The sequence below is a fragment of the Parasteatoda tepidariorum genome, chromosome X2, assembly GCF_043381705.1.
Source record: "Parasteatoda tepidariorum isolate YZ-2023 chromosome X2, CAS_Ptep_4.0, whole genome shotgun sequence".
NCBI classification, from domain to species: domain Eukaryota; kingdom Metazoa; phylum Arthropoda; class Arachnida; order Araneae; family Theridiidae; genus Parasteatoda; species Parasteatoda tepidariorum.
Genome location: NC_092215.1, coordinates 12,951,416 through 12,974,312, shown reverse-complemented (window position 1 = coordinate 12,974,312; position 22,897 = coordinate 12,951,416). Strand labels below are relative to the sequence as shown.

At 28.8% G+C, this 22,897-nt stretch overlaps 1 protein-coding gene across 5 annotated transcripts in view; it reads right to left on the bottom strand.

The window, feature by feature from the left end:
- Nucleotides 1–22,897, bottom strand: part of LOC107452432 (Ran-binding protein 16) — a 186,706-nt gene that overhangs the window by 53,053 nt on the left and 110,756 nt on the right. For 4 of the 5 annotated variants that reach the window (XM_071188252.1, XM_016069988.3, XM_043040335.2 and 1 more), the window contains exon 25: nucleotides 11,194–11,321. The exons of the other annotated variant lie outside the window; for it this stretch is intronic. In XM_071188252.1, coding sequence (XP_071044353.1) covers nucleotides 11,194–11,321 — 128 coding nt within the window. The remainder of the gene's footprint in view (nucleotides 1–11,193; nucleotides 11,322–22,897) is intronic. 5 annotated transcript variants of the gene reach the window in all.

Here is a 22,897-nt window from a genome sequence, read left to right as displayed (position 1 = left end):
AATGTATTGTTTACTTTGCTGATGGGCAACTTTTATCCTGAGGGAGAGAATTTTGCAACATCACCATTTCCAAATTTAAAAGAGAAGGGGGAATGTAACTGAATGGCCTTCATGCTGATAATTAGGCTCATTTCTTTCTTGCATTATCTTCCCCCTTTTTTTTCAGCTTTAACAAGCTTGTTATTAGTTAAGTAAATCTAAACGCGGGATTAGTTATAGATAAAATTCCTCCCTGATAATAAAATATTTTGAAAACCAATAGTAAAATTGATGACTCATCTATATTTTGTCTAGAAAGCATTTTTATTACTTACTATGGTGGTCTTCTATTTTAACATAAGAGAGGAAATAAGATTGAATGTGTTCTCCTCCCACTGAGAATTTCAAAGTCAGTAAGAAATTCCTTCTCCCTCACAATGAAATATTTTTGAGATCTTTATCAGAGCTGGTGGGAGGACATCAGTTCTCTATTCCACTCCCAGCTCTTCATATAATCCCACCCCCTAATAAAAGGAGATTTCTTCATTTGCACACTGCTTTAGGAATGGTTTATTATGAAGTTGCTTCAAATTGAGTGCAGTCGCTCGAAGAAGAAATAAAATTTCGCTTTTGCTTACTTTTATATGTCATATTTTTAGTCTTTTGAAAATGTTTAGTTGCTGCATCATCATCTAAAAAAAGAAAACGCGTGAGTTTATCCATCAAAAGTAAAGTAGAGAGTGTGAAAAAGTAAGCTGAAGGTTCTTCCGTAAAATTGCTAAGGGGAGTTCTACAATGTTGGTTTATCGATGATTTATGACATTAAAAATCAAAAGAAAGATTTACTTAATTTTTTTTTTGAATTGCCAGCAACTCGATGCAATGAACTCACCCAAAACTTTGCATTTAGCTAAAAACGAAGATGTTGACAAAGTGCTTATAGAGTGGATACAGCAGAGGAGATCTGAACAGTTCCCATTAAGTCGGCTAATAATAATGGCTCAGGCTAAAAATTTCCGTCAAATAAAATCTGGAAATAGAGAACAACTATGAATATACTACTGGATGCAGTGCTTCGTCCGTTTCAAACAACGTCATGGTCTTCGTCTCATGAAACTTAGTGGAGAAAAAGCAACTGCGGATGTAGAAAATTGTTATAACAGTTTTGAACCATGTTCAAACTTGAAATTTGACAATGGACAAATTTTCAATGCTGATGAGACTGGACTTTATTTTAAATTTCTTCCCACTACAACTTACACCTTAGTAGGGAAAACAAACCCTAGCAGATTCAAAGTTGCCAAAGACAGGTTTACGCTGCTGGCTTGCACCAATGCAGCAGGTACATGTAAATTAAAACTTACCCTAATTGGAAAGAGTAAGAATCCTCGTTATATGAAAACACAGGAACTATTCACTGAATGGTTTGAAAATGAATTTGTCCCAAACTATAAATCAGTGGGGTTACCCGATGATTGCAAAATTGTTTTATGTTTGGATAATTGCATGGCACAACCAGGCTGTGCTAAAAGCAAATAATGTCAATATTAAATACCTCCCCCAAATCGCACATCAATCATTCAGCCTTTAGATAAAGGTGTATTAAGAAGCGTTAAGTGCCGCTATAAAGTTGATTTACATTATTGATTCGGATACAAGATTTCCGAAAACCATTTAATGTAAAGGCAGCAATATGGTTAGAGGCAAAGGCCTGGAACTCTGTGACTCGGGATATCTTAATGCATGCATGCCGCAAATTAATACCCATACCACTCTTTTTTTAAGAAGATCTAGATGAATCACCTTTTGGAGGTTTTAAACTTTCTAATGATAAAGCCCTACAGAAAGAACTTTTAGAAAACAGTAAAGAGTGGATTGAAAAAGATAATTTCAGGAAGTCAGACATTGATGGATGTTTTTACATTGAAACAATGTTTTGATTTTCAATAAACTGTCAGATGAAGAGATTTTTCAGATGGTTTTGACTCTCGACACAGATAACAACGATGTAGAAGAAAGCGATGAAGAAGATGCAAACCAAGAAACCCAACCCTTTGTGGAGTGAGTTGTTATCGACAATGTCAACCTTCGTCTATGAAAAGGTACCCCATCATAGAATCAAGTTAACATGTCTTATATACTAGTGAATAGGAATTCTATTTTTGTAGTGGTAGATACACTACAGTACTCCCCCACCAGAATTATAGCTCTGATAGAATTCGATGAACGAATATTACTAGTTTATTCATTGCAGTTTTGTGAGAAGCCGGGAGAGCTGTATTAAGTTCACAGTTGTAGTCACTCCTGTGTTGCCTTTAGCAGTCAAGTGTACATGTTGTACGTTATGTAAGATCGCAACTGAGTAGCAACAGCGCAAGGAGGTGGATAATGTCACAAGTAGCAAGTAAACTGCTCAATGTGGACCATCCGTCAAAGTAGGCGTGTCCAAATCATAGTGGGCGTTTATGCCAAGGTAGGCGTGTTCATATCGGAATGGGAATTTTTTTGTCAATGTGGGCGTGTTCACATCACGTCTGGGTCACCAATGTGGGGGTGGAGTTATCGACAATGTCAACCTTCATCTATGAAAAGGTACCCCATCATAGAATCAAGTTAACATGTCTTAGATACTAGTGAATAGGAATTGTACTTTTGTAGTGGTAGATACACTACACCTCTATTTCAAACGAACGATGTATCAAGTTAACAAAAAAACTGATTAAAGGGAAAGAGCAAAAACCCTTTGTAGACAAATCTCACATGTCACAATCAGCAGTTGTTCATGCGACAAAAACCAGATTTATATCAACTGAATATGGATGAGTTTTTAAGCAAAAAATGCAGATATTTTTTTTCTCATTTTACTTTTTTTGTTCATTTTATATTAAGCCTGTATATATTTTTTATTTCCTTAAATTCTTTTCTTTTTATCTCATTAAACTTATGCGTATTTCTTTATCGTTTTTCCTTCTATTTAAAACTATTTCTAAATAATTTATATCATAATTCATATGAAAGTCAGGTATATGTTTTTTGTGAAGCGATTTTCTTACATCTAAGAATTGGATGAAAATACAATTGAAAGATACAATTTTATTAAATAAGCATTAGTTTTGCATATTTATTTATGGATATGATGATTTTAACTTTAATTTATCATTGACATTTGATTTTTGAAGAATTAGTTCTTACAAGACTCGAATTATATAAAAAAAGAAATATTCAACTGAACTGAGTGCAAAGATTTCAATTTAATTCAAAGAAGATTAAATTTTCTATTAAATTGCAAGAAAAATAAAAATTCTGAAATCAAGTGTAATATATATGTTGGCTTGACTAAATAAAACGGAAATCATTGCTACAAAAAAAAAGAAAGAAAGAAGCCTGCATTGAAAGGTTAAAATGCCTTTCACGCGTTGACCAAAAGCTTTTGCATGCTAGTGTAGATATATCAGTGTATGAAATTTTAACGAGAATTTTAAAGAGGATGAATAGATCATGGGTTTCAGATCTGCCTATTTCTCTTTTTTTTATAATTAAAGATTTAATTCGTCCCGAAAACATAATTTCCAGAAAAAGTAATACTGATGAACAATTGTTTTTTATATTGGATTTTTCAAAAAAATAACTTTTGCGTCAATTGTAAGATTTTAATATAAATTAATAATACCAAAATAGATTGTTTTATAAAAAAGTGCTCATTTTTAAACACTGTTTTAAAGGACTTTTATCTCTGTTTATTTTTTCAATTTTCGTCTATTTCTCTCAATGTTACAACCTTATTAGAGGCCAACAAAAAAAAATCAGTTGCGCCTAGCTAATTTTTTTCTTTCAAATATTACGTAGGTTTCTTCAAATCAAAACTTTTAAGCAATTTCCGATGTTTAAGTTCAAACTTAAAATTCTGGGTGGCATTTATATACGAAAAAACACTTTACTTTTAATCTTTATGTTAATGTAAAATTTTTTTGCAAACAAATTTCAATAAAAATAACACTGACTTTAAAATAATTTGTTTCATTTTATTTATTTATCAACTTCATTTTCACTTTATTAAAAAACTTAATTTTAATTTGATATACATTACGTAAAAGTATTTAAAGCAGAGCAAATTTTCAGGTGTCACCCTGCAAATTTGTGCAATTGTATATTTATTACTTTTCTGATTGAAAACAAAATTTTTTCATTTTCTTTATCTTATGTTAAGAGTTACTGCTTATGTAAAATTTAGTATCCCTTTATTTTTAATACCTAACGCTTACTTTGTAATGAATACAACAATGCACTGTGGGCCAGAAGACCATGATCTTTAGCCAAAAGTCAAAAACTAAATTTTCAACTTAAATATGTGTAGGCAGTTTTAATATAGCCCAAATTAAGTATTCATAATCATTCCAAACATTATAATTTACTTTTTGGACCGACGAGAGTACAGTGTAATGAAAAATATGCTTAAAATTTTTTTTTAAATGTAACTTTTAAATTTTTATTTCAGAAATATACATAGGAATTTCACACTACTGTTACATTTTTATCAGAGTAATTAGTCTGAAATTATAGTACAATTTTTCAATTTGTTGGATTAGTTAATACTCTTGACAAACTTATAGTTTATATCTTATCATTTGACATTTTACAATGTTTGAATGACTTTCGAAACTTAGTTCTAAAAAGTTCCACAAGGTAATTAGCTAAACTTTTTTTTGTTGTCTTCTTTGATGTTTCTTCTCTCGAAAAAAAATTACCCATTTTGCTCATATTGCAAAGGTGGACTAAATATGCCAAAAAACAAAAAAAAATTTTTTCATGTTTTTGCATTATTTTGTAATTAATTCGCGTTATTTTGTACTATTACTTCGGAAATATAATTTGCTTTTCATTTTTAATATAAAATTACGAAAATTATTATATTTTCATTGCTGTATTTAATTACTTAAACGTACTATATTATTTCTTTTATTTTTGCTCGCCATATTTCAGCCACCATTTTGTTTTTTTGGGGGGTATTTTTAGTGTATATCAACTATGAAATCAATTTACCTGCACATAAAAACCCCTAAATAAAACCCCCCAAATTTTGAAACAAATTTTATCGAAATACAGTAGAGAACCATTTATCTGGTAACCAGATAACCGGGAAATCAGAAAACTGGGGAAAATTTTACACTGTTTTTCCGCCATTTTAAACCAGAACGATTATGAAAAAAAGCGGAAATTGGACTCATCCATGAAGCTGAGTAGAGGAAAATGTGAGGAAGGGGAGAATTTTTTCCCCCGTTTACCCAGAGAAACGTCATTTGTTCTGTGGCCTTGAAGATCTTCAGATCGAGGGGGTAGGGAAGGGATGAATGTCTTATTTTCTCCTTTAGGCTGTCAATCAAACTCAAGGGAGTGGCATGCTGATTTCGTTTTCTCTTTGATTTATAAGGGGGTGGGGAAAACGCATTGCACATGCATATCAGAGAACAGAAGATGAAAGAAAAATATATTTGTCTATTTGACATCGATTAACAAATCAATTAACAAAAATAAAATGTTTTTCTTTTGAATAAATTTTGATTCCTTGGAAGTGCAGCATTATTTTAAAGTTTTTCTGGATGTGGAATCACATCTGCTTTCATTAAAAATCGTGTTTTTATGAGAAAAAAAATAAAAGGAGAATTGTTTATTAATTTAAACGTACGATTATTTTATGGAGCGGATGGCAGTTTTGTTTTTCTGATTCCACTACGTTTGATTTTTTTTTGCTTTTAACGATAAATTTCGCACTCAACAAATTAATTCTTTTTCATAAATTTTCTCATTAGGTTTTTTTTTTTTTTTTAATTCGGTTGATCTTGCCACGCATCTTGCCTTGGATTTAATATTTATGTTAGTGCCTTTTTTAACTATCGTTTCGGTTCGACAATTTTTGTTTTTTTATATAGATTAATAAGTTTTCCTTTTACTTTATCGTTTTCTCCCCTGTATAATTAGGTATGAAATATATCCGTTACTTAATCATTGGTTTTGTTTATATTAGTTAATTTAGGAATCGTAATTATTTTTAAAAAATAAATATGTGAATTTTGTATTTTTTAAACTTGTTTTTCTTGTCTAAACTTGCAATTTTTTTTAATTCTTTTTTATTTTCCTACAATTTTTTTTTTAAATTTAGGAGCATTTTTCTTCTTTCTCTTACTTTAAAATGTGTTACACTTTTTCCTTGTAATTCGGGTTCGATAAAATACCGATAAACGATGATTTTTGATCGATCCAGAAAACCGGGAAATTCAGACATCCGGGATAGAGATGGTCCCGAGCATCCCAGATAATTGGTTCTCTACTGTACTAATTTTGGCCACCAAACCTTGGATGCTGGCCCACTGTGCAATGTAATGATTATTAAAATTTAAAAGAGAGCTAATTTATGCAATAAATTGGCATTTGAAATCTAATCCGGTTTAAACGTTTACATACATTACAAAATTGAATAAAATCTAAACTTACATCCAAATAAATAAATTTTGAGGGTGTTTTTTGAATTTATTAAAAAGCTCATTTAAAATTGATAAATAATTATCACAATAAAGCTTTACGACTCAAATGTAGAATGGAAATTATTAATAAAAATTGAATGAAATATTGATTAAAGGCAAATACAATAATGTAAGAAAAATATTCCACTAAATTAAAATGAAAACTTATTTAAATATCATACTTAAGGTTCTGAAAACAACTAGAAAGATTAAACAAAATTTGAGAGCATCTTAAGAAAAGTTTCCTAAGTAAATGTCATGGAAGAATGTGATTTGAGAGTCACCTCCTTTTTAGAATTCAGTTATGAGCACCCTTGGAGCACCATCCATCAACAATAAAATAGTTACACCATCCCAAAAAGGCACCTCTAAAATTTTTCCCAGTGAAGCATTTATATCCCTCATAGCTATCCAGATAAGGATAGAAACATCAGGGTAATTTGAAACTGTGAGCTTTTTCCCGTAGTAACCTACAAAAGAAATCGGCTAACCGTTTAAGTAATGACAGGGAGGGATATTTTTTTGTCATGAGGTTAAATCAATTTTAAGGTATTGATTTTGACATAATAAAAACCTTAAAAAAGCAGAAATTTTTTTAAAAAACTATTTTTAAGAAAAATGAGTAGCTTGAGAAAATATTAAAAAATGTCATTTACAATGGGGGAAGTTTGAACCCGCCTAAACCCCTCCCTTACCTACATCTTTGGATTTGGGTGACTTCTGATAAAATGAAGCATTGACTGGCCTTCAGTTGATGTAGGAATTCACTTGAGTTCAGGAACATATTGCAGAAGAAATTGCATATTTATTATGAAGTAATTTTTTAAATGAATACTTTAAGACAATCCAATCTGTATCCACCAGAACACATATTTTGTTCCTTAAATAAAGGTTTCCTTTCTTGATGGGGCACATAAAGGAAAACTAAAATGAATGTTAGTTAATTATATGTCAATTTAATATTATCCAGTGTGATATATGAGATGCATCTATTGGTTTTTTTTTATTACACATCATCTTAAAAGTAATGAATTTTCCTCAATTTATCTAACCAATCATTTAATGCTTTGAAATTCAATAGTCCCAGATTTTCTGAAACTTCTTTTGCCTTTTTTATAAAATTTAAGATAACTTACAGGAATATATCTTCCTCATACCGAAAAAAAAACAATTGAATATTGCTGTATCAATTTCACTGCTTCAGTAGTATTTCTCAGTGATTCAGTAGTTAGTAGTATTCCAGAAATTCTCATTTACTAACAAATATTTCATGGGTGTAAACAATTCTTTTGTAGACCACCAATGGATCCTAAACCACTGCTTAGCGACCACTGCTTTATTAAATTAGTACTCAATTTTCATTTATTCCAAATATCCATCTCAAATCTTTTTTATTTTTGCTACAATAACTGTATCAACTTTTTTTAATAATTTTTTGCACTTCAAATCCTGTTAGATAATATAGAAATAAAAAACATGAATGCAAAACCTCACTTTGTTATACAACTTTGCTGCTATGGCAAAACTCAAATATGATTTTAAATTTACTTTATCCACATTAGAATATTCTTTTAAATTAACAATCCTTCTTAATCACTCAATGGCCTGACCACTTTTATTTTTTTATTGTTCCTCTAATGCAACCCAGGTATTTCTTAGGTATGGAGTAATTCCCCAACTCCAAAATTTCGTTGAATGTGAAATTGCTTTTCCTAACATTACAACATGCTTCATTTCAATTGCATAGCTACTTTTTTCCCTTGAAACAATTATCAGCACATTATTTTGTATTTTTCTTTTGCTACCTTACAATTTGAAACTTTCTACAGTGTCCTCTAAAATGTCACTTTTTATGAGGAATTAAGGATTTTTTCTAAAGGGCTTCCTCTGCTAATTAACAGAATTATCCTGAAATAGAGTGTTTCTTATCAGGCTGCCAGTGGGGTAAGACTCCTAAAATAATAATTTCAGTTGCTTCAAATATGAAAAATAAGTCTCCAAAGTAGTTTCTACTTGCATAAAATAGTTGCCAAAACAGTCTTCGTCCAATATATGCTTACAATACTTATGCTTTAATAACATTTATCTAAATAACTTTAACTTTTTAATACATTGTGTGCGTGCATATATGTACAGTATAGAACCATTTATCAGATATTCAGAAAACCGGGAAAAATTTTGCTCTGTTCTCCTGCCATTTTGAACTAGAACGATTGATTGAGGGAAAAAGCGGAAATTTGACTCATTCTCGAAGCTGAATAGAGAAAAATGTGGGGGTAGGTATTTTCTCCTCCTTTGCTGAGAGAAAACTTTAATATTTCTACCATAACCTTGAAGATGTTTAAGTCAAGAGAGGCAGGGAAGGAACATATGTTTTATTTTCTCTAGTGTGTCCAATAGAATCGGTGGTTTTTCTGATAAGCTGTCATCAATCAAACATTAATGATCGGCATACTGATATCGTTTTCTCTTTGATTTACGAGGGGGAAAGCATTGCACACGCATATCAGTTAACAGAAGGTGACAGAGAAATAAAAAATATATATATATCCCTATAGTTTAAGAAAAAGTAAAAAAAAGTAAAGTGAAATGGAAATACAAAATATTAATTGGAATATTAAACCGATTTAAGTATGGTTATCTTTTATTCAATAAAAGTAGGAATATAATAAGGCTGAATTTTATTATTTAAAAACAAATCAGAAGAATTTAGTAAATTACTACTTAAAATGGCTGTGATACTGGGGAAAAAATACAAAAACGATCAAGATTTGTCTGGACTATTACTACTAAAATTCATAATTTATCAAAAGAAAACGAATAAATTTTTATTATTAATACAAATTAAATTATTTCAAAGAGAGTTATAAAACATCTGTTTGAATCCAAATTTGAGTAGTTAGTTTTTCTTTTCCAAACCATTATTTAAAAAAGTGGACTAAATAAGAAAAATATTATAACATTTAATTAAAAATGCAACTAAATTTTGCCGCTCCTAATAATAACATGATGTTTTAAATAGAAGCGAAACAAAAATAATAAATAAGTATGAATCTTTTCTCAACTCTGATTCGGTAAAATTTTGAATCTGGAACGAAAATTCTGAAATTGAGCAACAATTTCCTCTGAAAGTAAAAAGATAGATACATAAGCCCGTATGAATATCATTCTCAATATCGCAATTTGTGCTTGCGCAATAGAGGATTTTTAAAAAATCCTTTTTTTTTCTGAACCACCAGTCATTAGGTGCATTCTCAATATCCTTCTTTTATTCTTAATCATTTCTGGAGTGCCTTCATTTGGATGTCCAAGTTAAGGAAGTTGAAACTTCCGCCAAGAGTATTTACATGTTAGGTTTTTTTTCAAAATCCACTTTTATAACTCAATTTTAGTTATTCTGGATTTATTATAACAAATTATCATTTTATAATTTCGGATTATACATTATTATTAGCAATAATTATTACAAGCAAAAGTTTTTGCATCGTGTGTTACATTTATCTATTTGACATTGATTAACAAAACAATATTTTTCAATTGAATAAATTCAGATTTTTTAGAAGTGTGGTATAATTTGCAAACTTTGTTTGATGTGGAATCACATCTGCTTTTATATAAAAATGAAAGGAGAAGATTGTTTATTCACGATCGCAATGCTTCAATATGCCCTCTAGCTGGAAGGATATTTTCAGTCTTTTATATTAACTTTTAATTCATTTCTAACAGAATCATTAGTAGAGTAGAACGCTATTTTTTTCCAGCAGCAAATAAGAAGCAAAATTTCCCTAAAGTAAAAGCAGCAGAATATAAAACAAATGACCCAGAACATTGGTTAATCATTGGGAAACAGAACGTGTCCAACATTTGAAGAACAATTTCTCAATACTTTTTTCATTCTAACAAACTTGCAACCAATAAATTCCGATTTCGGGATCGCATAATAATAAATGAATGAATAAATAGGATTACGCCAAGGAATAAATATGATTTCAGAACAAGCGGAACTGCAATAGTTATAGAATATTCTTTTTCTTTATAGAATAGTACATATTTCTGTATCTATATAATTCGGAAAACAATAACAACAAAAAATCTGAATGACTTGAAATCATATCATTTGAGCTTATTATTATTAAATTTTTATTGTTTTCTTGGTAAATTTTTTTTTAAATTTTGAATGATCAATTTCAACTAGAATTTCACTATTCTGTTTTTAAGTTACATATTGAAATTCATATCAAGATCTAACAATTATAAAATTTTATTGTGTGGTTTGTCATCTTAAAGTATTAAATTGATAATCTATGAATATATTATTTGAGGATAAAATTTTGAAATGAAGAACATTTCATTCCTGTTTTTTTCCAAGTTTTTATACTGATTTTCCTGACTTTTCCAGGTTTTTTCCAGTATAAAAAAATTCCCTGTTAATTCCAGGTTTTCATGGTTTTCCAGGCGGATGAAAATTGCATTTCATAGTAACTTTGGAATCCTTTAAATGCAGTGGTGTGAAAAATAACTTTAAAACAAATTTACAAAGCAAAAAATTATACATTAAAACATAACTAGAATAGATTTTTCAAAAAGCATAGAATGCTGGAAGCCCTGAATAAATAAAAAGTAATTATCACAAATCATTGATCTGAGTTTAAAATGCAGAATATAATAACTCTGAAAATAAATAAAAATTTCACACCTTTCCCTATTTTTGGTTTGAAGATTTCTTTCTATTCCTTCCATTAAACTGTCAAACCACTGAGCCATAACACATTGTTTTTCAGGGAGTTGATTGCTAATGATATTTTGCCTCAGCCGATTAAAATACTGAAATGAAAACTACTTGTTAACAACTTTCATCTTAAAAAAATTTATAAGATAATTACAATTATGAAGTATTTTAAAATTTAAAAACAGTAGCATGCTAAAGAAAAAATATAAGAATTAAAGGAATTAAATTTTTTAATAAATCGTAAGACAACTAGTGGAATTAAAAGTAGCCATTAATTACTAAGAGTCACAAATTTGTTGAATGAATTATTCACAAAGTACTTTGAAAAGTTTGGATAATTTTTTATAGTATATGATGTTACTTCTAAGTAAATTACATAGAAACTGCAGGTTCGAACATCCAATTTGTGTTAGTGGAATGAAAAGGTTAGGAACTTAATATAACAAAGCACGGCTGCTCATTAGCCACTGATAGGCACACACAAATGAAGTTTTATTTTACTGCATCATGTGTAACAATATCAATGAAACAGAAACACTATCTGAAGAAATTCCACATTCTGAGCTTTCACAGAAAACAAAACGCACTAGCACTGGTCAGATATTAAAATTGATACAAGTAGCATGATAACAAGCAGGAAAGAAAAAATAGACATATTTTAACTGATATCAATGACCACATTAGAATCCATCATTTTCAGATCATACAGATGGGAAGACAACATGGTCGGAGAATCTCCATCATACAATTATTTCCAACAACCTTGTGCAAAAAGGATTCTGACCAAAGAGCAAAGCTCTGACAACTGTTTTACAAGAAGAGAAAAAGTGAGAGATAGAACCAGCTGTATTTATTTTACTATCTGATTTAGATAACTTTGATGCCAACAAGCGACGCTTAAAAATTAACTATTAATAATTACTTGAAAAATAAAATGGACACTATTTACTTGCTTATGATATGAAATGTGACATTTATGCCCCTTCAAGAATCATTGTGTAATTATTGAAAAAGGTGTAAACAAAACTCATATCTTTGATAAGTAATGTGAGTGTTTTGAGCTCACTGATTGAGAGAATGTACAAGTAGTGGTCAATAAAAACCTACAGCTTAAACCTACAGTATAATATCTCAACTATTAGTTTAATTAATACTTATTTATTTCATTGTTCATTCTTTAAACCTATTTTTTTTAAATAAGATTGATTCACTTTCTAATTAGCATTTGAAACTAGCCTTTTTTAAATGTTATTTTAGTCTAAATATCGGTACTGCAAATTTTTTACATCAAAAGGGAACCAAAGGAGAGAAAATATGTATTTATTTGCAAAAGAAATTTTAGTTACTTTTCATTTATTTATTTTTTATGTATAATTTATCAAAAGCCTTTGTCTTATCTAATTCAACATTCTTCAGTAAATTAGATGTCATTTAACCAGAAACAGAACATTATTGATTAAAAATTCATGTAAAATAGTATTTATATAGAATTGAAAAATGCATATTTAAATTTTTGTTTACCTTAAAGACCCATTATGAAGAAATCTAATATCTGATTAATTTAAAAGTTTTATAGTTTCTTTCAAAGTTTTATTTCTAATCTATCAACTGTATTTAAAAATTTTCATCACTCTATTTAACTGTTCAACTCTAAATTTAATCTTTCTAAAGATACATCTGATGATTTAGGATTCAGGACTTTCCACTGTAGCCAGATTATGTGATATCAAAAGCTATTGCACATGTGGGGATGCTCTCTCGTCTAGTTTGATTGATGAAATAAGATAAGTAATCAGACAGCCGGTAAAAGATCTGAGAAATGTTGTTTAACTTTTTGTTCTTCCAGAATTTCATGTTTAATGCCTCAAAGCATTTAGTTATATTTAATAAAGAAAATTGCTGATTGTAATTGTTTTCTATAAAAACAACAAGATTTTAAAAACCAAGTAGAAATGTGTCATGATAAGCAAAGAGCATAAATAAGTGACTTTATGATTTAATTGTAGCAAATCAAGCATATCAAGGAAAAAAAAGATTTATCAATAGTACAAATCAAAATTTGCAAGCAACATCATTTTAAAATGTTGAGATTTCAAAAACCATGCAGAAATTTATAGTATGACTGCTGCAAAATGAGCAAAAGACCATGTGAGTTTATGATAGAATCTTGTACTTTTTACAAGTTTATACTCATAGCCTTAATATACCAATTCAATTAAGCAAAATATCTAAAATCCGAAATTTTCTGATAAATAGACATACCAAAACAACGAGCATTCTGGATTTCTGAGGTTATACTATATAGATTTTTCACTTCATTTTTATCAGAGTTCTTTTCCAATAGCTTAATAAAACTTAGGGTTAAAAAATGTTCAAAAATAATAGGTTTCTAATAAGTTATAATTTAAATAATTATTAGAATATTCTTTTGAGTAGTATTTTTGTTCACTCAATTATAACAGGGAAGATATTACAGTAAGACCCCGCTTAACGCTGTTTCGTTTAGTGCTGCTTCGGTTTAGCGCTCTTTTATTTCAACCCGGGGACTCCCCCAAATATGTGCATAACATATCCGAAACAGTGCAGTTGTTTCTTGTTTGGTGCGGTGCTGTACGGACGCAATTTTATCATTCGAAACATTTGTTGACATTATTGTAAGTACATATAAATTTATATAATACTATAACGATCAGTACAGTGACAAATATTATGATCTTTAGTTTTTATCATGGGTGATAACGAAAAACAAGAAAAGAAAGCAACCAGAAAAAGCATTTCACTGGAAACTAAAATGCAAGTGATTAGAAGATTAGATTCTGGTGAACGTCAATCTCAAATTAGCGCTGCATTGAATTTGGCAACTTCAACAATAAGGACAATTCTTAAGAATAAAGAAAAAATACTGCCATCGGCAACTGCAACTAGAATTACCCGTTCTAGAAATAACATTATAGAGGAAATGGAAAAACGACTGCCTATATGGATTGACCATGAAATTGAACGCAATATGCCATTAGGCCAATCTATCACAATGGAAAAAGCTAGAAGAATTTTAAATTACATTCAGGTTGACACAAGTGAAAGTTTCGTTGCTATTCGAAGATGGTTTAATAGATTTAAACATTGAAATAATCTTCACAACATAAAGATTACAGGAGAAGCAGCAAGTGGTGATACGAAAGCGGCGGCTGAATTCCCAGCGACATTAAAAACAATAATTGAACAAGGAAACTATCCTCTAGAATTGGTTTTTAATGTTGATGAAACAGGCCTGTATTGGAAAATAATGCAAAAACGTAAATTTTTATCCCGTGAAGAGAAACGATCACCAGGATTTAAAGCCGCAAAAGATCGCTTAACACTTCTACTGGATGGTAACGCAAGCGGAGATTTCAAATTAAAACCACTACTAGTTTACCACTCCAAAAACCCAAGAGCGATGAAAGGCATATCTAAATCAACTTTACCTGTTATTTGGGAGTCTAATAAAAAAACATGGATAACTATGAAAATTTTTCAGGATTGGTTCACTGAACATTTCTGCCCATCTGTTAAAGGTTATTGCGAAATTAAAAAACTTAAACAAAGAGCACTACTATTAATTGATAATGCTCCAAGCCACCTAACAAATTTATCAGACTTAACAACATGCATTCCAGTCGTAGTGGGTTTTTTTTGCCGCCTAACACAACTGCCTTAATCCACCCAATGGACCAAGGCGTTATATCCAATTTTAGGGCTTATTACTTGCGGCGAACATTAAAGCAGATGTTCAACAAAATAGACGGAGAAGAGAAGCAATCAATAAGAGAATTTTGGAAAAACTACAATATCATGAATGCTGTAGAAAACATAAACCTTTCCTGGAATGAGATAACAGAAAGATCTTTGAAAGGAGTATGGAAGAACATTTGGCCCGATTTAAGTAAGAGCGAAGACATTGGACACTCTGTCGATATGGAAGAAATAGTGGAATTGGCAAAACAAACCGGTTTAGATGACGTAAATGTGAAAGACGTCAAAGAAATAGTTCAAGAAACAGAAGCTAGTCTTTCTAATGATGAGCTCAAGGAATTAACTGAGCAAGAAGAAAACAAAAATATTGATAGTAGTGATTTTGAAGAAGAGCAAAAAGAACTTTCGATGGCGCTTGCAAAAAGGAGTTTGACCACTATAACTGAAATTATGGACCAATTTGTTGAAAATGATCCAAATTTTGACCGGAGTTCAAAAGCAAGACGGGGTGTTATAGATGCTTTATCCAGTGTTTTTACTACAGTGCGAGAACGCGAGAATCTCGCATATTTTTCTTTTCTCGCAGTAAAAAATTATAAAAGCGAGAAGTTCGCGCACTCTATTAATCAATTTCAAAACGCCCAAATTTTGGAAAAAATTTCGTCCTTTGCCATTTTGAATAAAATCCATTTCACTTTTCTTCCTTGATCTTTCATTATTTTGAACATCGGTCCTTGTTATCTAGCTTCCCTATTTGCCAGTATTGTTCAGAACCGGTGCGGACAGCAGAACCCCTCAAACCCCTTTCAGAACACATTTCTCTGCAGCCACGTTTTCACCGTAGGTAAGGTTTATTCATGTAAGATGTTTACATTTTTTGTGCATGAATGTAAGATGGACAAATACCTTGTTAAGACGGCATCTTCTACTCCGTAGCGGACAAATGAAAATGAAGCAAATGTCGGTAGAAACGGTCAAAACGAAACAAATACGGATATTTTTCAGTCAAATAAATATAATAGTTGATGAAAAAGTAGATATAGAACATTTTCCAAATGATGATGTAACAAAAATATTCAATTAGAAGATGTTAAAAATGTATTATAATTAAAGAAATAATTTTTTTCCAAGTCTACTCGTGTTTTTTANTAGCTGATGAAAAAGTAGATATAGAACATTTTCCAAATGATGATGTAGCAAAAATATTCAATTAGAAGATGTTAAAAATGTATTATAATTAAAGAAATAATTTTTTTCCAAGTCTACTCGTGTTTTTTTATTTTTAAAAATCTCACTTAACTTTTTGAAATCTCACCTTGTTTTTGAGTAAGGGTGAGAAATTCTCTCCCATTTTTTTTCTGTAATGAAAACACTGCTTTATCCACTTATCAACAATTTCTAACAGAACGTAAAAGGAAAACACAAACTACATTAGATGCCTTCTTGACAAAAAGAGACAATAAAAGGCAGAAAATTGGAAACACAAAATAGACTGAATGATCTGACTGGCTTAGAATTTTATTTGTTTTTATAAGTACGTATATTCGTTTATATTGTTTTTATTTTCGTAAGAAATAAATGTTTGGTTTTATTTTTATTAAAAAAAGCATAATTATTAAATTTAATACCTAACCAATTTTCTATCCATCTTCCCCTAACCCCATTATTTACATGTTAAGATAGCCTCATTCAGCGTTGTTTCGCATTACCCTCTACAAACTACAAGTATAAAATTTAATTTTTTGAACTAATATTTATATTTTTTTACCTGTGAATGATAAATATCTTATTTTTAAAGTAAATAAGTAAGGAAAAAAATTTTAAATTATTAGTTTATACAAGAATTTACTACACGAATAAAAATAATTTATTTATTTATTTTTTGCAAATGACACACACATAATTTATAGTTAATAGTTACTTTAAGTACCTTTCAAAATAAAAATGAAAGCAAAATCATATTCAAGCTAACTCCTTCAATAAATCTTTTACTATTGTTGAAAATTTTAAATATATTTGTATTCATAACACAAAAAAATTGCAAAAACATTTCTAAAGACTTTTAAGAATTATAATACAATATTAAGGGCAATGTTCAAGCACTTAAAGAAAATTGTGTATTCCTTCGTTTTTTGCCTTTTGCAGATAGTAATTGTATAAAAAAAATGCCTTTTAATCCCTGTATTACCTTTTTCCATCTACATGTAAACTGCGGCGAAGTGCTATTTTATGACTCTCCAAGTGTATAGAGTAGGAAAGTTGGTTTTGTGGGTGTTGGAGGGAGGAGGAGAAAATAAAATTGACAGTTAACATCTAACGTCAATTAGTTACCTTTAAACTCATAGTTGAAATGTCTACTTGTAAGGTTGCTATTTCAAAATTTGAAGCTTGTAGATAGGAGATTAAGTTTCTTAGAGAAAGTGCAAAATCCCAAATTTCCTCTGATGTAATATAATGCTCCTCTTTTTTTAAATAAGAAAAGCAATGTTTTTTTAAATTAATGTTTAAACAAGCTATGATAATTTAATCACCAAAAATTTATAATTGTTTCAAATTAAAATCAAAACTCAAACACTAGGTTTTCTTTAGTTTACTGACGCAAGAGTCGAAATTGACTAAATTACACTTTCTCAAACAGCATTCAGAACTAATAGAAATGAGAAGGCTAAGTGTATTACGTTAGCATTTAACAGTTGTTAAAATACATTTAAGTAAACAACAGTTCAGAACAAAATATTAGTAATTAGCATATGATGAAAATACAGTAGAGAACCATTTATCCGGTATCCAGATAACCGGGAAACCAGAAAACCGGGAAAAATTTTGCTCGAATTTCCCGCCATTTTAAACTAGAACGAAAAAAGCGGAAATGGGACTCATCCTTGAAGTTGAGTNAACAACACTTCAGAACAAAATATTAGTAATTAGCATATGATGAAAATTATTTGATATCTAAGTTTGATTACCTAATACAATTTTCGATCTCAATTATATTATGGGGGTTAAGAAGCTTATGCAATTTTTATCTTATACTCTATTTTTTTTTATTATTATTAACACGGTGGAGTTTAAAAAAAATACTACATTGAAATTACCATAAATAACAAGAAATGTAATTAAAGCCCTTTCTTCTCAAATGCAAAATAAACAATAAGTGTTATAATAAAGAAAGAAAAGAGCATCTTAAGAAAATTTATTTTCTTCTAATATTAATGTCTAAAATTTCATTGCATCATTTTTCTATCAAATTTTATTCAATAGAATTTTGAAGAATATAAATTTACACTATGCACTTTTCTTTTAATTGAAAATGCAAAAAAAAAAGTGTATTAGAAATTAGAGCATTTTTATAATCAAAAGACCTTTAAACAGATACAAAAAGAAAAATCACGAAAATTTCTTCAAAGTTCCCTAATAGTATTCCAATAGAATAGATCAACGCTTTATCATGCACAATAATAATATAATATAAGCCACTTTAAAATATTGATTACCAAAAAAAAATTATTACAAAAAAAACACTATTGTTTAGTTTTTATAGTAAATAAAAATAATGAAAATACAATGCATCAATGTGTGCATGCTTCTATCAATGAAGGAAAAGTTATGAACTTATTTTTATAAAAGACATTTTATTATTCCCACTTTTTTCAATAATAAAGTTTAAATAGAATCAAATAATAATCAATAGTTTAAATAAAAATCAATAATAAAGTTTTTTTTCCATATTTCTTTAAAAGTTCAGAAATAGATGACCAAGCAAAATTGTTTCGAAGCATTTATCATGTTTAATCATCTGCTTTTCAGAATCCAAAATTAATTTAGCTTCTCCTTGATCTTTTATCAAACTTTTTTAGTGTTATTCGAAATACTAATAAATAATATAAATATTTTATTAACTTTTCATTTTTCTTTAGCAATGCTAGTTTTTACCAAAGTCATTTGACCTTCTATTTCCAAATAATTAAATTTTATTACTTTTGCAGTATTTCTTTAAGAATATTTCCTTTTATTCATCACATGAGGGAAAGAATAGTGCTTGTTAGTGAAAGTTGTGAGAAATGATCAGCTTTTTTAGAGCTTTAAACTTTTTTAGCACTTTTAATTTATATAGAAAGATTTTAAAAAGCTATTTGACCTTATACACCTAAACTATCCTACTAACCTATTGTTAAACCAGGCAGTGGTTAAACCAGTTAACCAGACAACACTTGTCCATTCCATCTTATTTGTTATTATTGGAATTACACTAGTTGGCAAAGTGCTTTGTGAAGTATTGCATACCGTAAACAACACCAAAGAAAAATATGCAAAATTCAATTACTTATTTTCTATTATTTTCTATTAACAAAATTTTTTTTCTAATATTTTTTTTGAGATGAGGCATTAGTGAGTACCGTAAAAAGTCATTAAAATACATAAGTATATATCCATTACCACCATCATGTAATACTGAGCAGATTAATAAATAAAATTTTAATATTTGAGAACTGTTTTTTCCTCTTAGGTGATAAAAATTGTAAATGCTTAGTTTTCCATTATTTTATACAGCGGATTCAATTTAGTTTCTCGTAGTAGAAAATACCTTGCAATAAAATAGTTGTCTACCTCTCTTTTTATTTTATAATATCAGGTGGCTAAGTTTTAATAAGTTGAATTTAGAACGAATGAAATATTTCGATACATTAAACTTTTTTATTTGTGTGAACTTTTAGCTCGTAGTTTGAACTTGTGGGCTTTAAACATACACTTTTTACCACAAAACAACTGAAAACAATATGCCAAGGATTTCTACTTAGTATTGGATCATTGCTGAATTTACTGAGAAAGATATCTATATTTGGAAATAAATTTAGCAGTTGAAGGAAATTAAAAAAAAACTCTAGCCCTTGTCATTCTTTCTCCTATTGTTTTATTTTAACTAAACACTTTTTAATGTATGCTTAATAAACTGTAATTACATAATAAAAATATTAATAATAAAATTTTAAGCTTCAACTTTTTTTTTATCAAAACTTGCTTTTAGGACAAAGTTTAATAAATTTGCTGTAATTTTTCTGAATATTTTAACTTAATGAAAAAGTGTATTAATTCAGTGTACGTGAAGAATCGATAAATTTTGTAGAATAAAATAGTTTCGAAAAACGTTAATAAGCAAAAACTTATTTTTTGCATAAAAGGTCAAAAATAAATATTGAATGTAACTTATTATAATCGAGTTGATATTGTCGCCGTTAACAATTTTTTGTTGCTTAAGTGATCTTTTTCGATAAAAAAATATAACGTTTATAACATTAAAAAATCTAATATTTGATAAAATAAAATAATTAAGTACATTACCAAATAAGTATCAAATTTTAATTTGAAGTATAACAGTTTTGTTTTTATTTTAGGCTTTTGTTTAAAACTTATAAATTTTCTTCAATTAATATATTTAATTTGAATTTATATTACTTAATTACGTGCTAAATTTTTTCTACTTTCATTGCATAAGCATTGCAGTTTTTTTTATTAAAATTTATTTTTAAATGAATTTTTGCATTTTGTGATAAGATAAAAAATAACCTTTCTTTTCTCCAATGCTTATTTATTTATTTTGATAAATCTATTGTTGATATGATAAAAATGGCAATTTTTTTTTTTTTAAAAAAGTATTAGTTTTTCTACTTTTGAATGAATTCTAATAATTGAACGCCTTTAATTTTCCACAAATATATTACTAAGTTTATTGATAAAATAAAATTAGAACTTTAATGTTTAAATAAATATTACTACATTTGACGTTAACTTGTTTAAGTACATGTGCGACCCTTTGTTAGTCAACCTGTTGCGCAAATGGCCCTTCACTCAAAAAGGTTGTGCACCCCTAATATAGTTGATATAGTTTTAGTTAATTTCCCAGATGTTATGTTTATTTTATTGTATAAGTTTTATCTTCAATTATGTTGCAAAAATTTCTAATAAACTTTTTGAAGAAAGCAGATAAAAAGTCAGATGTTTATTTCATGGTGTTTTTGATTAAAAAATAACCCATTTTTCATCTGCTTTCTTTAAAACATAAGTAATTCTTGCAACTCATTTTAAGATAAAATTTGTACTATAAAATGAACAAAATATCTGGAAAACAATAAAATTTAATGTTAACATCTAGTTGGATTATAAAAGAACCTTTTTTTAAAAAATAAAATATGTTATAAAAGATTAAAGCATCAATGCAACAATTTTGCTGTTAGCAATTCAAGAAAATAAGTGATTTATTGGTTTTGAGGGAAAAAAATTAGTTCATTGGATGGGAATATAAAACCACTCAGAAAAAAGACTGCAAGATAAAATCTATTATTAAATTATAACCAATTATTTTTGAGTGAATTCTATAAAGTTAAAAATACTAAAATATTTTGAATCATTTAGTTAAAAAAAATACCCCCAAAGCATTGGGACAAACTTGAACAATAAATGAATTGATCCCATGGACTAGAAGAAGATAATAAAAAAAAACTACTTTTATAAACGGAAGCAAATATATCCAAACCCTATTTTTGCCTTTCCTGAACTGAATAGTCCCATAATTTCCTAAGAGGTCAAAGATTTCTCCATTCATTTAGCAACATGGGAGAGTTTCATACGGCATTCTAGTTTAGCAGGGTAATAATGGAGAGAATTTTAATGCAAGCAAAGAATTGCTAAGTTGATAATGTTTCAACTGTTTGACGTTAGATTTCCATCAAAATAATGTGGATATAGATGGTAAATAATTTAAATTAAGTTAAATTAAAAATAGCGGATGGCAAAATAATTTAAATTAAGAACAAACTTAGGTTTTTCTTTAAAACTTCCCGATTTTCCCAGATTTTTATCCAAATTTCCAACTTTTCCAGGTTTTTTCCAGCATAAAAAAAAATTCCCTGAAAATTCCAGGTTTTCCAGGTGGGTGGCCACCCTGTTTTTTCCACTGGGAAGAAAAATATGTATAAAGTTTTTTTTTTTAGAATTTGCATTTGGTGAAAACCTTTAAAAATTGGTGAATACTTTTGATATTTGGCTAATAATCTGAAATCCTTAGCACGGGCCCAGACTACTAAAAGTTGCAATTTGAATTATGTCACTCATATTAATATTGCGAAATAAAAAACCATGTGAAAATCAATAGTAATAACTGTCTAAAAATGCTTGTACCACCATGCCAATTTATGATGGAATCGAGCGCATTAAAAATTGGTTCATGAATGTGACAGGCAAAATTTAAATATGAATCTCAAATCTGTTATTTGAATTTCACTTGAGGCAATACAACAATTAATATCAGTGTATTAGAAACCTTGTGAAAATCAAAAGCAATAATTAAAAAAAGAGATTGAAACACATGAATTTACAAGGAAATTGCAAATTGAGCCTCAAAAGCCATTATTTGAAACTACACACAGATTGAAATTTTCAAGCCATAATATCATACTAAAATCTAGAGATTTTATTGAATTAATTCAATTTTATTGTAGCCAAACAAAACAAAAAACTGCAAACAAATATACCCCACCTATTTGATTTATAAATATATATTGTTACAGATCAGAATTTGTAACAAATGCCTCACTCATAGATGACATCATACTGTCTTGCGCTGCTTAAGACAAGTCTGATTTCGTCATATTTTATCAAACTTAAATTTCAAAAAATATTACAAAAATAACCACATTTGAAGAGTGCAATTTTTTAGAAGTATGTGATATCAAAATTACTTTTCATACTATCACTTTTACACACTTGTTTTTGCTATATTTTCACAATTGTTTTCTTACTAAACTGGGAAAAATAACTTGCTATAGTGTGCTAACAAGAATTCAATAAAATAAAAAAGGGGGATAATGGTAAGGTAAGGAATAGACATCCAATTAATGGGAATTTGTGAATGGTTAAAAATTAAAATATTAGATTTGCA